A 13,251-nucleotide genomic window follows, 5' to 3' on the forward strand; every position below is an offset into this window, starting at 1 on the left:
TAGCAAAACATCATCTGCAGTTGGACCATTTGGACTAGGAAACCGGAACGATCGGGGAGATACATTGGAAATTTTTGCGGAAGCAAATCAATTAGTAATAACGAACACCTGGTTTAAGTTACACCCAAGGAAACTGTACACCTGGAAATCTCCACAGGATTCTTTGGGAAGGATTGTGAGAAATCAGATTGATTACATACTAGTAAATAAGAGGTATAGGAACAGCTGTACATATGTCAAAACATACCCGGGGGCAGACATAAATTCTGATCATGTACCAGTTGTAGGTAATTTCAAAGTCAGAATGAAGAGGGTTACAAGTAAGTCGATCAAGAGGTATGATATTAGAAAACTGAAAGATCCCAATGTTCAACTGAGGGTGAGTGAAAACCTCAATACAAAGATGCTAAAATGCAGAAATGCAGGAACTATAGATGAAAGTCTAACCATCATACAAGAAACAGTGAGAGAAATAAAAGAACAACATCTGAAGAAAGATACAGAGAAACGGAAATCATGGATGATCGATGAAATACTCGAGCTTATGGATCAGAGAAAAAAGAACAAAAGAAAATCTCAAAGAATATAAAAAAATACATACCATCGTCAGAAGAAAGACAAGAGAAGCAAAAGAGAAACAAAAAACAGAACAATGTGAAGAAATAGAGGAGTTCAAAGTCGATATGACAATTTTAATGTCCATCGAAAGGTGAAGGAAATAGCTGGAATGTTCCGAAAACGCAGCAGCGGAAAAATAACAGATGATGAAGGTAATCTTGCCATAACCAAAGAAGATAAAAAGAAAGTATGATAAGAATACTTGGGGAAACTTTTCCACGACCTTAGAACAGGAAAAGAACCCACCATTGAAGATAATTCAGGTCCCGAAATCCTACCAGAAGAAGTAACCACAGCCATCAGACAAATGAAGGATGGAAAGGCACCGGGACTTGAGGAAATACCTGCAGAACTGCTAAAGCTATTAGATGGAGCACAAATAAAAATAATAACTGAAATATTTAATAACATATACAAGGCAGGAAAAATACCAGCAGAGTGGCTCAAATCTGAGTTTGTACCAAAAAACCAGGAGCAAAAGTTTGTGAAGACTATAGAACCATAAGCCTAATGAGCCATCTTCTCAAGCTGTTTTTTTTTTTTTTTTTTTTTTTTTTTTTTTTTTTTTTTTTATTTAGAAATAACCGCATTAACCACGAAGGTCATCAGCGGGGTAACGAGAATACAATTAATAAGTTTACAAAAGTATGAAATTGTGTACAATTAAATCTTACTTACTAGGTTACATTTATTAAGGAATTGGAAAAGAGGTTTACAGTCGGTTTGCAGGTTAAGAATGTCTTTCATATTGTTTGAATAACCAGATATAGATTGTTTGTAAGCGGCGAATTCATCACATTCTGTTAGCACATGTTTTACTGATACTGGTATATTACATCTTCTGCATTTTGGTGCTTCGGTATGGGTAATGAGATGCTCATGAGTAAGTTTACAGTGTCCTAACCGAAGACGAGATAAGATGACTTGGTTCGATCTGTTGGTTGTATGTGGATTCCATGGACCAGTATCTTCTTTAACGTCTCTTAACTTGCTCGTGGATGTTTTCCATTTTTCACTCCATAAATTGAGAGTCATTGATTTTAGTAATTGTTTTGTATCTGCGGCTGGAATTGATTGTTCTGCCAATGTTGGTAATTGCGCAGCTGTGTAAGCCCAACGATCAGCGTTTTCATTTCCCTCGATTCCAGAATGAGAGGGAACCCATAGAAAAACTATTTTTGAGTCTGTTTGATGCAGACTGTGTAATATTTCTTTGATTAATATGACTATTGGATTTTTCGTAAAGGTTTGTTGTATGAGTCTCAGTGAATTGAGTGAGTCAGATATTATTAAGGAGTGTTTGGTTTGTGCATTGGAAATGTGCTTCAACGCTTGTAATATGGCATAAAGTTCACCATTTAAGATGCTGTAGGAGCTGGGAAGCTTAAATAAATATTTGGTTTCATTGTTTATGTATACTGCTGCTCCTACACCTTGGGAAGACTTAGACGAATCAGTGAATAAGTGGGTATAATTTTTATATTTTGCGACTATTTGTTTATAATTTTGATATATAAGACGTGGATTGGTATCGTATTTATTATATTTCGTCAATTGGGTGTTTACATGTGGGGTTCTGATAATCCATGGAGGAATGCTGTGTTCATTCATTAACCACGTTCTGGGGAAATTTTGGAGATTTAACGTTGATATATACCGGTGAATTCTAATATAAAAGGGTGGTGGAGAGGTGCTATGTTGAAAAGTTGATTTGAAACGATTACAGAACGTGTTTTTGTGAGCAGGAATTGATGGTATTGATGCTATTCTGGAGGCATAGGATAAACTAAGAATTTGTCGTCTGAAAGATAGAGCTGGTTCGCCCAGTTCGCAGTATAGGCTTTCTACAGGCGTTGTCCTGTAAGCCCCTAGAATTATTCTTATTGCGGTGTTGTGTATAGTATCTAAGCATTTTAATATTGAAGGACGAGCAGATGTGTATGCAATACATCCATAATCAATTTTCGATCGAATAAGGCTTCTGTATATTTTTAGCAGCATTAGACCATCAGATCCCCAAGACTTGTTTGCTAAGCATCTTAATAAATTTAAGCCCTTTTGACAAGAAAGAGTTAGTGTTTTAATATGATTTTTCCACGACAGACGTTCGTCAAATATCATGCCCAGAAAATTTATGTGTGGAGTATAGCTTAGTTTCTGGTTGTATAGGAATATTGATGGTCGATGCTGCTCTGGTATGTTTCTTTTTGAGAATAATATGCAATTTGTTTTGTTTGGGGAGAAATTGTACCCAGACATTATAGACCAACGTTCGAAGGATGTTATGCATTGCTGAAGGCTTTGAGCCATGGTGCTAAGACATCTTCCCTTGATAAATACGATCATGTCATCTGCGTAAAGTCTGGCTACAACTGGTTTCTTTAAATCTTTTAAGACATCATTCATAGCAATTAAAAATAAAGTTGGGCTGAGAATTGATCCTTGTGGTGTGCCGTTTAATTGTTTCTTGGTTGATGATATTGTTCCAGAAATTCGGACTTGGAATTCTCTTTGAGATAAAAAATTGCGTATGAAATTTATTATATTGCCTTTCAATCCCCAGTGATGTAGTTTATTTAGGATGATTTTATGGCATGTAGAATCAAAGGCTTTATTAATGTCAAAATAAATTGCTAGACATTTATCTTTAGTAGCAAATGCTTCGTGAATATGACTTTCTAGGTCAATAATGTTATCAAGTGTGCTTCTAGATGGTCGAAATCCGGATTGTTCGGGAATTAATAATTTGTGAGTTTCCAAAAACCATATTAGTCTCTTGTTGATTATTTTTTCTAGCAATTTACTCATGGAGCAGGTTAGGGAGATTGGCCTGTAAGATTCAGTCAAGAGTGAAGATTTGTTAGATTTAAGTATGGGGATGATTGTTGCTTTCTTCCAGATTAAGGGGAAGTCACTATTATTCCACATGTGATTAAAGATATTAAGCAGGATTTGTTTCGCCGTTTCTGGGAGATTTTTTAGAAAAACTGGAGGGATGTCATCTGGACCAGAAGAACTGTCTTTTAGTGATGAGAGAGATTCCTCCATTTCTTCTTTTGTCAGTGGCTTGTTTAGAGAATTAAGGTTTGCCAGCTCTTTGAATTCCGTAGGGAGGGCAATGTTATCATTAGTTATATTTCTGTTTATGGAAAGCTTATGATAATAGTCTGCGAATGCTTCACCTATTTCTTTTGTTTGGTTTATTCGTTTGCCGTCATAATCTAATGCTTTAATGACATGGTAAGTTTTGTTTCCATAAATACCTTGTATCTTCCTCCATGCCGATGATATTGTAGTGTTTCTGTTTATGCTTCCTACGAACTTCTTCCATGACTCTTTTTTACTTTTGTTGGTAATATATCTTGCTTTTGCCCTATGTTTTTTGTATTCAATTATACTTGTTGCGGTTTTCTCCCTCCTACATATATTTAGAGCAGATTTGCTGTTTTGTATTGCTTCGGCACATTCGTCATTCCACCAAGGCACAGGTTTAAATTTCTTGATATGTTTTGTTTTTCCTATTGAAAATTCAGCGGCTTTTATGATTATTTCGTTAAGTTGAGTTACTGCTGTATTTGCGTCCTTCCACTCATTAATTTTGTATATGTTATTCTCAATGGTTTTTGAGAAAGAGCTCCAGTCGGCTTTCTTTATTTTCCATTTCTGATGGATACTATCTCCGTTTGATATTTTGTCTTTTATAATTGAATTCGTTAATTTTATAGGAAAGTGGTCACTGCCTAGTAAGTCATCCATAACTCTCCATTCAAGGTAAGGACTAATAGTTGGGCTACATAATGAAAGATCGATGCAAGAAGAATTGCCAGTAGCTATATTGAATCTAGTATTGCTGCCATCATTCAGTAAACTTATGTTCATGGTGTTGAATATGTTTGATAGAATTCGTCCCCTTCTGTCTGTTTTTTGAGAACCCCAGGAGTAATTGTGGGCATTAAAATCTCCTAGAAGAATGAAAGGAGTTGGAAGTTGATTAACTAGAGACTCCAGTTCATCCTCAATTAAATAATGGTCAGGAGGAATGTATATGTTGCAGATGGTGTAATTTAGTTGTGCTTTAATTTTTACGGCTATCGCTTCTAGGTTTGTATTTATTCTAATTTGTGTTGCTTGTAGATTCTTTGAGACGTAAATGGCTACGCCGCCACTCGCAACTTGTACATTTCGGTTTTTAACGAATTCATTGTATCCCCTCATTTTGTGGACATTTTCGTCTCGGAAGTGAGTTTCTTGTAGACACAATATGTCCAGAGAATGGAGGGCTATGATATGCTGTAGCATATTTAAACGGGTATAGTACCCATTTAAGTTCCACTGGAGTAATGACTCGAATGTATTTATTGGGTATCTTGAGATGTATTTGAGATATCAGATTGGGTATCACTTAAATCTTGGGATTGCTTTAGTAATTTCTTTTTTAGCCTTGTGACACGAGTTTTTAGTTTCTTAGTGTTTGCGTGAGGATGTAGTTCTTCTAACATATCTATTAGTTTTGGAATATCTTCTGTGAAGTCTTCCGCAATGCTAAGAACATCCCTCGATCCGTATGTATTTTCTAGGAGCTGTTTAAGCTGATGGCTGTTGATTATGAAGTGAGGAGAATGAGAGTCGATATAGTTTATAATAGATTCAGTAAGTTCTATTTCTGGATCTGATGTATTAGATTTGGGTTTTTTGTTTTTCTGAACGACTGTTTGGGGAAGAGAGAAGGTAGAAGTATTGGGTGGCATTTGTTCTTCTGGAGTGGCTGGGGTCATATCTTCAGCTGTTCGTTTTGTTGCGGATGAAGTTGTTGACTTAGTAGTTTTGCCCGAGGTTGGGATATTTTCAGATTGAGCAGTGTGATCTGGATTTGTTACCAGATTGGATGTGATCAAAGCAGTATTGGCGACGTTTGCACAATTTTCTACTACTGAGGAACTTTCGGGTAGAATATTATTTATTGAGTGGGAATTTACGTCATTAGGAGATGTTTCATCCGGTTGAGATATTGACGAGATTGGAACATTATGTGTGGGTTGTGATGATTGTTGGGAATGTGGGTTAATATTGCCCGAAGGGCATTGGGATGCAACATGACCCGATAATTTGCAGGTGAAGCAGCGTTGACTGTCTAGGGCTAAAAAGATATGATATGATAGATTATCATATGTTATTTCTAAGAATTCGGGTATGGTAATATCTGGGGAAGGAGCGATATACACCTGTCTTCTGAAGCTGAGTATGTGTTGGTATTCTGGATTTGATGCACCTATTCTAAGAAAGTTTATTGGAGAAACTAATTTTAATCCAATATTTTCCAGTAAGGTTACAAGAGTTTCGTGTGGGATCGTTGGGCTTACATTCGATAATACTAGTCTGTCTGCTGGTGAAATTAGACGTCTTGCTTTGATGACTTCATTATTGACAACAATTTGACCATGATTAGTTAAAAACTCATCAACCAGTGATTTATTGGTTAGATAAACACATATTCTGTTGTGTGAAATTCTGCTACAGAAAATTATGTTTATTGGTTTTACCAGAGGTCCCAATTGGAGAAGATAATCTTGAAGTTTTGCTCCCTGAATGGAGCCGAAGATAAGTGCCTGGTCTTTGTTAGGATACTTGTAGATATTTTTTGAGACAGTGCTTGCATAAGATGTGTTGGAGGTATTCATATTATTTAAATTATTATCTGGGTGAGTGTTGGTGGATGAAGATTGATTTGTAAATGTTGGTTGTGACATTTTATTTAAAATATTCAAATTTGCTAAGTTATTTTGTTAAATATAACTATTGTCCAAAACATTTTTCCCAGGCCGACCCTGCCTTTTGTTGTTAAAAATTCTTTATTTCGCTAGGCGAGTTTTTACTAGCTAATTACTTTTCAGTCTTGTGTATCTGATATCTAACTTCAATCAGCCTAACAAAAATCGTCTGGATGCAGTTAATATTAAAAATTTACTCACAGTTGCTGTTCTTGGTATTTTATGTCACTGCACTAGTAAAACTTAACTATTAAAAGGCTTTTATTTAGCGGTAATTTGTTTAAATCGACCGTAAATTATAAAACGTGTGTTTACAAACAGGTCTCACAAACAAGTCTCAAGCTGTTTTTAAAAGTCATCCATAATAGAATTTACCGAAAATGCGAAGAACAAATTGCGCCCAATCAGTTTGGATTTGTGAACGCCGTTGGTACGAGGGAGGCTTTATTTAGTGTGCAGGTGTTGTTTCAGAAATGTAGAGATGTCAGCTGTGATGTTTTTGCATGCCTGATTGACTACAAAAAGGCTTTCGATAGAGTCCGACATGAACAAATGGTGGAAGTGCTGAAGAGGACAGGGATTGACGGAAGAGACCTGAAAATAATAGCTAACCTGTATTGGAATCAATCAGCAGTGCTCCGAATAGATGGAGAATATACAGATCAGGCCAAAATCTTAAGGCGGGTGAGACAAGGATGCTTAATTTCACCGCTGATATTCAATCTGTACTCAGAGCACATTTTTGAAGAGGTTCTAAAAGATATTGATGAAGGCATCTCAATAAATGGAGTAGCTCAGTAACCTGCGATATGCAGATGATACAATAGTGTTTTCCAATACCATAGAAGGGCTGCAAAACTTAATGAATAAAATAACTGAAATCAGTAGAACATATGGACTAGATATAAACACCAGCAAAACCAAGCTAATGGTCATCAGCAAGCAAAACATAACAGGAGTAAATCTGTATGTGAACCAAATGAGAATTGAACGTGTCTCACAATACAACTATTTGGGCACTATAATCAATGAGTCGTGGGACAGTACTCAAGAGATTAAATGTCGCATCGGAAAGGCAAAGAGTGCATTCTTGACTATGAGTTCTGTGTTAAAGAGCCATGACATCACTCTAAAAACAAAAATAAGGCTCCTTAAATGTTACGGGTACTCAGTGCTTTTATACGGAGTAGAAACGTGGACCTTGAAGGCGGAAACTCTATCGAAACTTCAAGCTTTTGAGCTATGGTTGTACAGAAGGATCCTGAAGATACCATGGACAGACAAAGTCATCAATGAAGAAGTACTACGGAAGATGAACACAACCGCAGATTTAGTCAACATCGTGAAGGGCTGTAAGCTGCAGTACTTAGGGCATATAATGAGAAATCAAGGCAGATACGAGCTACTCCAGTGCATTTTACAAGGTAAAATTGAAGGAAAAACGGCCCCAGGACGAAGAAGAATATCCTGGCTTGCTAACCTGAGAGCATGGTATAGAAAGACCTCAACACAACTATTCCGTATAGCAACTAACAAAGTCATCATAGCCAGAATGATCGCCAACGTTCGGAACGGACAGGCACCCTAAGAAGAAGAAGAGTGTTACCAACCTTAAGACGTATCGGACTAGTTTGGCAACTAAATACCACTGTGACAGAGGCAGTTTTAGTTTACATACACCTCTGATACGTCTAAGGTGGGAAACAATCAATATAATGTAAAGTTATAGGTTACTATCGCTAACTCTCCGACCTCTACTAGTTTCATCTCTATTTATCTCAAAACTTAATATGTTTTTCATCTTTTGCGTTATTTCGCCGGTTATTAGCGCGCTCATCACTGTGTAAGGTTTAAAAAACCTTGATTTGATATATTTTGAAGTCTACACAATGGGAAAAATCCCCCAAAATACATACCTAAAAAACCAGTTTTTCTGGTTTTTGAAGGTGACGCACCTTACGAAAATGCGTCTAAAAAAATTAGACCTGCAGCCATCTCTAAAGAAAAAAGTTATACGCTTTTTTCGAAAAATAAAAGCATTTTGAAGTTATGTACACTTAACCTATGGGTCTAAAAAAATTGACCTGTTTTGTAAAAGCCTGACATATGAGTGTGAATTTTTTGAAATTTATTGTGTGCATCCCACCTAAAAAAAATAAAACGAAAACATGATGTTATTGGTGCAAGGGTGGAGCAGGGTAGGCTAAAATTACGCTTAGTCTTAATTTTAATCATATAGAACGTAAAAAAAATGAAAAAAATTGAATTCTGGGAGTGAGGACATTATACCTATCTCAACGGGGTTACCCTTTACTGTATCATACCTTGTCAAAAGCTTTTCGGAAAAATTAACACATCTTTTTTAACAGCGTTGAATTGGTACATCACTAACTAATATCGTTTTATAGCTATATTATTAGTCTAGGAATACCAAATTCATTCCAAAAACCAATTTTTGTATCACATTTGGAGGCTCCAAGTGTTTTACACTGTTTTTGTCTACATTTAAATCCCTAAATTGCAATTTCATCGTTTTGTGACTCAAAATCGGAAAGAAGCATGTTAGACAAGGCGAAAACGGCGGGTTCGTTGGGAAAAATATTCCTATGAGATTTTTTTGCATAATTACATTCGTGAGACATCCCAGAATAAGGTTCAAGAAGTCGCCCACGTGAAAAGTGGGCCAATTTTTTTTTAATCAAATTGCAAAAATCAATATTTTTGGTCCGGACAATTTTTTTGTAGGTTTTTGGACCATTCTGGATAAAAAAGTCTTTTACAATTTTTCTCTAAAGTTGATCGTTTTCGAGTTATAAGCAATTTAAAATTGAAAAAAAAAAACGAAAAATGGCGATTTTCAAGGCTTAATAACTCGGTTAAAAGTTATTATTATGAAAGTCAGAAAGTGACTAAATCAAAGTTTAATGCCCCCCCTACAAGATCCCGAAGAAATTTTGTCATTATTTTATTACTAAGCTGTTATTTTTAAGTAATAATATTGAGCGCCATGCACGTGGTAGCCGGCTGTAAATGTTGCGTGCGAGAGAGATGCCACTCCGGCAGTCCAATTGTGCATCTTACTTGCACTCAAATTTACGGCCGTCTACCACGTGCATGGCGTTCAATATTATTACTTAAAAATAACAGCTTAGTAATAAAATAATGACAAAAATTTCTTCGGGATCTCGTGGGGGGGGGGGGGGAGGTAATAAACTTTGATTTAGTCATAACTTTTAACCGAGTTATTAAGCCTTGAAAATCGCCATTTTTCGTTCTTTTCAATTTTAAATTGCTTATAACTCGAAAACGATCAACTTTAGAGAAACATTGTACGAGACCTTTTTTATCCAAAATGGTCCAAAAAATCTACAAAAAAATTGTCCGTGCCAAAAATATTGATTTTTGCAATTTGATTAAAAAAAATTGTTAAAAAAATTTGGGCCACTTTTCACGTGGGCGACTTCTTGAACCTTATTCTGGGATGTCTCACGAATGTAAATATGCAAAAAAATCTCATGGGAATATTCTCAAACGAACCCGCCGTTTTCGTTTTGTCTATGTGCGTTCCCATCCTTCCTACAATATGGTAGGGAAGCCCAAGGGGGGAATTTTGCAGTTACTCGAGCGCGTCAGATTATCACATGGACATAAAACTTGTACCTTGTAAATGTACCTCTACCATATATTGGCTCTTAATACAGGTGAGTTCGTGAAGGGGGTCCGAAAAAAAAATCTATCCTTAGAAAAACTCGAAATCGTTAGATTAAGATAAGGTAAGTTAAGTACATGCAAAACAGTGTATATTTCAAAAATCTGACGACTTGAGCGGGGTGTAAGGAAATGGGAGAGTCACAAAATTTCACAAAAAAAAAGCGAATATACGTGTTCAATATTTTTCAAAAATATATAGAATTATACCAAACACGACCCCCCCCCATGGAGAGGGATGGGGGGTAAATTTAAAATTTTAAATACTAACTCCGCGATATTTCGCGAAATGGACATCAGATAGAAGAACTGAAAAATACACGTATTCAATATTTTTGAAAAATCTATCGAATGACACCAAACACGCACCCCCACGGAGGTGGGGTGGGGGTTTACTTTAAAATCTTAAATAGGAGCCGCCTTTTTGATTGCAGATTTGGATTCCTTACGTAAAAATAAGTAACTTTTATTCGAGACATTTTTTCGAACTATGGATAGATCGCGCTATAATCGGAAAAAACGATTGTTGGAAATGGAAAATTAAATTAAAAAATTTAAAGTCCTCACTAAAATGGAAAACTTAACTTTTTTTATACAACAATAGGTCCCCATAACGCTCGAGTAACTGCAAATTTAGCATACTTTCCTCCCCTATTAATAGTAGTGGTGCAAAAGTGCCATGTATGTACTTGACATAAATTTGGTTTAGTACTTTTTGTCTGGTGCTCTAGATTTGTTAATTAATATTAACTATGCATATTAATAATTATACTTACTTTAAAAACATCGGAACTTTCCACCATTCTATAATTGTATAATTCCCCAAGATATTTTACTTGAGCTATTCGTCTTTGGTTGTACTTGGGAAGATTTGCTTCCATACCTAGTCTAATATCTTCTAAAACACCATCTACAACTTTAGTTCCAATCTCTTCTTGATAGGCAACTAGACCTGCCAATAGATTTGCTAAGCACCTACAATTATAAAAGATTTCGATGATAGGCGGAAACAACATGATTTCATTGGTAATTAAAGTCAAAAAATGATACAGAAGATGCTACGAATAATGATACTGCACAGAAAATTGAAAAAGTGGAAAAATGAACAAAAACGGAATATGTAACTATGTGTTAAAGAACCCAAAACCAAACAAAAATATAAACAAGTTCTCCAAATACTACTTGAACATAGAAGAACCACAGGGACGCGCCATGTAACTTCGGCGCCGTCGTGCAAAATATTGATAAGCGCCATTATCAAAATTACCAGGGTATAAATATTATAATCAATCACTCCTTCACATTTCAACGTGGAAGACTATCAAATTTTTTCTACATCTACCTAGATTTTTTTTGAAGGAAACAATAAGTACACAATACACTTATCAAAAATAATATATTCTTCTTCTTCCTTCTTGTATCTACACTTTACAGCCTGCTTCTTCTTCAATATTAGCCTCTTAAATTGTTTAGATTATCGCACCATCTTTTTCTTGGTCTGCCAATACTTCTTCGTCCATTTGGTGACATCTCGTGCTATTCTTACTATCCTATCCTCTGCCATTCTACTGATGTATTCGTTCCACTCCTGTTTACGTTTTGTCACCCACAATGTCAAAAACTATGTTAAAGTTGGTTAAAGTTATAAAACATTACTCAAAATTATTTAAAAATTGAAGATCAAAAAATAATCTATATTGCGATTTTTTTAACAAATACACTGATTATGATGAAAACTGACGGATATTTCTTAGAGAAATTGAACTTTTCTTGCTTTATCTTTGTCAAATTCATTAATAATTAGATTTTCAACATTCAGGTCCTTTAAAAACTCAGATTCTGTAGAAATAATAGCAAGATTTTCTAGCTGTTCCTTACCCATTCTTGATCTTAAGTAATTCTTACTTAGTTTTAGTTTAGAAAATGGTCTCTAGGCTGAAGCTACAGAAATCGGTATAGTTAATAATATACGTAACGCAATAGTAATGTTTGCACGACGTTGCCCATATGGTCCCTGAAGAACCATAATAAACAAGATAAATATCTGCTTGCCGGACGAAACATTTTTTTATGAAATTTCATACATAGACAAATTACATACATCTTGTCATCGCAAGGGGGGGGGGGGGGTTGGGGTAGGCGTAGGGGTTGAAATTAGTATTTCGATCATATATATTTTTTTTAATTATGGTAGAATCATTTTATTTTTAAATTAAATAGACATATTCAGTACAATTCATAGATTATTCAAGAAAAAAAATTGAAAAATAAGCCAACGGTGGCAAATTTTTAAAGACACCTCAAAAAACAATGAATTTTGCGGTGCACATCAGAACTCATCATTGGATCATGGTAAACAAAAAATTCAAAAAGATTTTATTAGCTTATGAGTTCTTCGAGGTAACGCTGTCGAGTTTTCTTAGTTTAATCGAAGTTTGACTTTTTGATATCACTCAGAAATCAAAACAACGATTTTTTTGCAAAAATGGTGAAAATCAACCTATTTATTATTGTTAAACAAAAAATAAGCATAAAACAAAAAACATCTCAACAGCGTTAGCTCAAGGAACGTCTAAAGGAAATATATACAAAATTCCAGGTGGGTTTTTTTTCTTCTTTTATGGCCTTTGGGAACTGCGCCCAAGTAGCCAGCAACATTTCTTAAAATCAACGCCTAACCAAACCTACCATACACCAAGACCATTACGAATACAATCGAACAATCGAGGGAAAAAAAGGGAAAAAAACTTTTTCCAGGTGGATTGGTCAAGTAGTTTTTGAGTAACAATGTCTACAGCCTTTGAAAAAGCAGTTTTCCGTTTCTCACTATGCTCAAGCGCGCTGGCGCGAACTTGCTGCAAAGCGAGTTGAAGGTAGGGAGGTAGAGAGATAGTGTTGAATATCCCTACCTTCTACTCGCTTTGCAGCAGGTTTGCGCCAGCACGCTTGAACGTAAACAATGGTCAACAGCTGTTCTTATTTTCTTTTGTAAATTATTCCGCGATTCAAAAAGATATTTCGGTGTGCATCATTTTACGATTTGAAAGACAAAAAAGAAATAGAAAATAAAAGTTTACAATGGTTTAAACGCTATTTCCTCATAACTGCCTTTTTCAAAGGCTGTAGACATTGTAACTCAAAAACTGCTTGACCGACC

The 13,251-nt window shown here is 35.5% G+C and overlaps 1 protein-coding gene across 1 annotated transcript in view; it reads right to left on the bottom strand.

The window, feature by feature from the left end:
* Positions 1-13,251, bottom strand: part of LOC126890588 (regulator of nonsense transcripts 2) — an 88,874-nt gene that overhangs the window by 19,755 nt on the left and 55,868 nt on the right. The window contains exon 6 of the mRNA XM_050659654.1: positions 10,871-11,069. Coding sequence (XP_050515611.1) covers positions 10,871-11,069 — 199 coding nt within the window. The remainder of the gene's footprint in view (positions 1-10,870; positions 11,070-13,251) is intronic.

The sequence above is a fragment of the Diabrotica virgifera genome, chromosome 8 (genome assembly GCF_917563875.1).
Source record: "Diabrotica virgifera virgifera chromosome 8, PGI_DIABVI_V3a".
NCBI classification, from domain to species: Eukaryota; Metazoa; Arthropoda; class Insecta; order Coleoptera; family Chrysomelidae; genus Diabrotica; species Diabrotica virgifera.